Source organism: Telopea speciosissima, chromosome 1, assembly GCF_018873765.1.
Source record: "Telopea speciosissima isolate NSW1024214 ecotype Mountain lineage chromosome 1, Tspe_v1, whole genome shotgun sequence".
Classification (NCBI taxonomy): domain Eukaryota; kingdom Viridiplantae; phylum Streptophyta; class Magnoliopsida; order Proteales; family Proteaceae; genus Telopea; species Telopea speciosissima.
The window spans coordinates 24,957,021-24,961,796 of record NC_057916.1 but is presented as its reverse complement, the minus strand read 5'-3'; the positions used below and the strand labels follow the sequence as shown (position 1 = coordinate 24,961,796).

At 40.1% G+C, this 4,776-nt stretch overlaps 1 protein-coding gene across 1 annotated transcript; it reads left to right on the top strand.

Moving 5' to 3' along the window:
* The first annotated feature begins 2,426 nt into the window (after positions 1-2,426).
* LOC122663096 (secoisolariciresinol dehydrogenase-like) lies at positions 2,427-3,669 on the top strand. Its single transcript, XM_043858803.1, has 2 exons — positions 2,427-2,458; positions 2,853-3,669. Exons 1-2 carry the CDS (start codon positions 2,430-2,432, stop codon positions 3,661-3,663), a joined length of 840 nt encoding a protein of 279 aa, XP_043714738.1. The 5' UTR covers positions 2,427-2,429; the 3' UTR covers positions 3,664-3,669.
* Positions 3,670-4,776: the final 1,107 nt, after the last annotated feature.

The window sequence follows — 4,776 nt, the reverse complement described above, 5'->3', positions numbered from 1 at the left end:
TCAGTTGTTAATCCGTGGTTGGGTATGTTGTTATGTATCCAGATTCCAGATCCAAAAATGTTGATCTTTTTTTTTTCTAGTGATTGAAGGAGTGACAGAAGTCATTCATCTTCGTTGTTCAAAGATCATGTCAATTGGGTCATCTAATTTATCAATGGAAAGTAAAACTTGAGAGTTAGCCAATTCTCAACTGATCTCCTTGAGAAAACAAGAAAAAGGTTCAAAGTTCAAACATAAAGATAAAATAAAATTTCCAAGCACACCAAAATTGACTAACCAATCAAACATGTGGCCCTGTTTTACAATGCGTAGTGCATAATTTTCTTCAAATCGATGGCTACACTCTGTATTCAATATGGGAGAATGTTCTTTGTGCCACAGCGCAGGTTGCGCCCAGGCACATAGGCCTGTCACTCAGGAGGCACGGTGGTCATTGCACCCACTCCCATGTGCTTGGGCGTACCCTACGCTCGGCACATAGAACAGCGCCCCTATACATATAAAGAGAGGTGTTTCGTGAACCCTAGAATAATGTGGAAGGAAAACTTTCTCCCTGATTTTTGGGATGCATTCTATCCACTTATATCAGAATCATAATGGATAGAAGACCTTCAAAAATTAATAAAAAATTTAGCTATGAAGACAATTTTCCAAAAATAAATCTTTTTAACTTTTAAACCGCAATAATGAGAGGGCAGAGAGAGATTTGGAACCACAGTTTCTTCTTCAAGTAGAGAAAGTCTCAATGCCAACCTAACAGATCTTGACAAAAAAAGAAAGGGTAGCAGTTTTTTATCCGCAACACGCCCATGAGTTTATCTCTTTCCTCCTTAAAACAAGGGGGTAGAGGTGCCTTTTCACATGGGGGAGGAGAGAGAGACTCATGGGAGTGTTGGCGTAGGCCACACTCTCGGACAGAGATCTTTTTTCCTAAAAATTGAAGAAAAATTCCGCTCAACGCCGTAAGGATATTTTACCCTCCTTTTTGAAGAAAGTATATGGTTCGATAAGCCGAAAAGCGATAGCATTTGCTATTATGGACACGTTCTAATTGAGACAAATTTACATTTCGAGAAGCATCTTCCACTCTTCCTTAACTGTAACTAATTAGCACAAACTCCCTAAACACTTGGACATGTTGCCCCCCATTTCCCCTCCCCCACAAAGAAAGAAAAGAAGAGATAAGTTCTACCTTGATGATAAATTAGAATAAGGATTGATGAATAACCAAGAGACCATCGCATGTAGTAGGCCAGTCGACGTACCTTTGATTTCAGGCTTGCGCACATTGCGGTTCTTAATCTTTGAAGATTATTTTATTCTTAATTGATATTGCGGAGAACACAAGAAAAAAGTTAAAGAATAGAAAAACTTTGACAAGTTGAAGGGTTTACTTTGATATTAGGTGGTGTTGTTGAGATATTCCTCTCGTGGTTCAGTTCCATTCTACGCACAATAGAACCAAAAGACAAAGTGGATGAGTGTCTCGGAATAGATTTTGGGGGCCTTTCTGATGCCTACGTTAGATGTCAAAACAAAACAACAGTTAACATGGCTATAGGATCTCAAGTCAAGCAGGAGATCCAAGCGAAAATCATTGACCGAATTTATCACTATTTTCTGATTGTGCTCTTAGTAGGATGTGTGTAAAGTTTCTTACGCATGGTTCTAACGTGAGGTCATAGCTGTGAATCCGACCGGATTATTGGTTCTTATTTTCTAAACCGTTCTTTGGTTTGGCTCTGAAGTGAGGTCATGGCTGTGGATCCGACCAGATTGTTGGTTCTTATTTCCTACACCGTTCTTTGATTCGGCTCTATTACGCGTGTCTTCACGCTATTGGAGATCAGATTCTTTATATATCATCAGGTAAGGTGTTACATTCAATAACTCGTAATTCGTCAAGCGTTCAGGTTGCCCAAACATAAGATAAGAATAAGAATTGGAATTCGTAAGTAGCACTCCATTGTGCGAATAACCTGGTCATTGCGACAAAACATCAAACAGTGGATGTGCAAATGTGCAGGAGCTAGCACGGCACTGATAGAAATTTTTTTATTGGCCTCTCGACGAAATTGAAATCCTCCGTTCGATTTTAATTTTGTTTATCGACGCAATCCATTTCGTCGTTTGTACCCCCATCTCTTTCCGTCTTCTAAAAGCTTCATGACTTCGAACCTAAAGATATTAATAAATTCCAGCATTCAGTATTGACGAGAGAACTGGAATTAGTCTTCCTTATCGACCCCGGGTTTTTTTTTCTTTTTGTTTTGTTTTTTCTCTCTTTTTAAATCTTCTATTAGTCAAAATTCGAGAAAACTTCAGTGTATATAAGAAGACTATGATTTGCAATGGAACTAAAGCAAATCATTATTCTCTCTCAAGAAACAGGTATCCAGCTTGAAACTTGAAACAGCGAATAAGAGACGATGGAAGGTCGTGCTCTCACAGCTAAAAGGTAAATCCTGGATTAGAGACAGCTTCTAGCCTCCCCCTCCCACTTGAAAAACCTTTCTTTGAATCCTAAGGCATATGATTCTCTCTCATTTCGTGATATTAAGGTTGGTTGTTAATCAGTTTTGTTTCCGGTTAATTGGTTTGGTTTTGGTTCGATTCAATGTATGAAAGGTAGAAAGTATGATAAAATTGTTTATCAAACGTTTCCAATATCTCAATTCGAAACCATTTAATGAATGATTCCAGTTAAATGGTTCCAATTAAACGTTTTTATTGGTTTTGGTTTTGATTTTATGATCAATTCGAATTAACATTTTGGACACAATTGAGAATGAACCTATTTTTTTGCTTAGCTTAAACCATGGCATGTAGATTGAATTTGTGATTTGTTGCAGGTTGGAAGGAAAGGTAGCGGTGATCACCGGCGGAGCCAGTGGGATCGGAGCAAGCACCGCAAGGTTGTTCGTCCAGCACGGCGCGAAGGTCGTTATAGCCGACGTCCAAGACGACCTGGGCCACTCACTCATTCAAGAACTGGGCTCCGACGAGACCATCACCTTCGTCCACTGCGACGTCACCATCGAAGACGACATCCGCAATGCCGTGGACACGGCGGTCTCTAAGTACGGGAAGCTAGACATCATGTATAACAATGCGGGAATCAGCGGCAACTTCAGCGGAGTCTTGGACACCGAAAACGAAGATTTCAAGAGAGTGTGGGAGGTGAACGTGTTTGGTGGGTTCTTGGGGGCCAAGCACGCAGCCAGGGTGATGATGCCAGCCAATAAGGGATCCATACTCTTCACTTCCAGTGTTGCTTCGGTGGTGGCTGGGCAGACACCGCACGCTTATACGTCTTCGAAGCACGCGTTGGTGGGGTTGATGAAGAACCTGTGTGTGGAGCTGGGAGAGTATGGGATCAGAGTGAACTGTATCTCCCCTTTCGGGGTCGTGACACCGATGACGAGGAAGGCACTTGGAATGATGGAGGAAGGCATGGTTGAAGAGTTGGTGGTGGGTAAATCTGCCAACTTGAAGGGTGTGGTGGTCAAGGCTGAGGATGTGGCTCAGGCCGCTCTCTACTTGGCCAGCGATGAGTCGCGGTACGTGAGTGGGCTCAACCTCGTTCTTGACGGGGGTCACAGCACCACCAATCCAGCTTTCCTAGATGCTGTGTCCTCGGCGTTGAACCTTTCTATGACTTAGTAGACCCATCAAAAATTAATAAATAAATTGGCTATGAAGTCAATTTTCCACTTAAATCTTTTTTACTCTTCAACCGCAAGGAAAGAAAGTCTCCGACTCTCAATGGCAACCCCACGGTTCTTTATTTTTTTCTGTTATGAAAAAGATAAAATATATAAAATTAAAAAGAGAAACTTACATCAAAGTTTTGTTGAGAGGAGTTACTTTAATCCTTTAGGACATTGAGAGCCAAAAGTTTAATCGTGCTATAGAAAAGTTCATTATTACTCTAACTAAATCTAATACTGGTAAAATTTTCTATTTTACCAGCTAACTCAAAATAAAACCTAACTAGGTTCAAGGGTAAGCACATATGATCAAAAGGGTGTAGATATGTGCATAGATCATAGATCTCTATTGTTGTACCAGATTTCTTTGAGGTTGATCGTAGCTTCTTTAACATGTTTCCACCCCTGTAGAATTCCAAATAATTCAATTTTCATCATTTCAGTTATTGTGAGGCAACCCTGCAGATGTTAAAACACCTCGTCCAACTAGCAAAATGCAAAAAATCTAATCCATTAATCTTAATTGAGTGTCATATATGTTTGTTCAGATTAAAACAAGGAGTTGTAAATCGGGGTTAGAGAGAGATTCATCACATATGTGGGGTGTGTGGTTTTAGTGGAGATCCAGTTGGGGTTGATGCTAAGAGTGGAGGGTGGATATTTAAATCAAAAAGCCATTTAATTACATCCTTGCTAACTAACTGAGGATCAACTCTAGCGAATCCTTTAATTACTTTGTTCCTTACATTCCAAACAAAATAGCATGCAATAATAAAAACAGAATAAAACCAAGAAGAAGATTGTTTGTCGAAAACTTTAGAATGAAGAAGATTGAGAAGTACACAGATGTGCCATCGAAGGGTTGGAGAGAAGCTCGATCTGTTCTCAATCTGAGAGGGCTTGATTCCCAGATACGCTTAGTCCAATCACATGATAGAAAAAGATGACAAATGTATTCATCACAAGAACCACAGAATGGTGGCGATTTTTTTGGAAAATTCATATTCATCGAAAATTTAAAATGTTCTTTTGACGTGTCTTAAATGCAGGACCGTCTGTCAAAACA

Bases quoted from the DNA above. Each gene is read 5' to 3' on its own strand.
- LOC122663096 (XM_043858803.1), top strand. From the start codon at position 2,430: ATGGAAGGTCGTGCTCTCACAGCTAAAAG. The intron at 2,459-2,852 runs GTAAATCCTGGA...GATTTGTTGCAG, and splicing joins CGTGCTCTCACAGCTAAAAG to GTTGGAAGGAAAGGTAGCGG.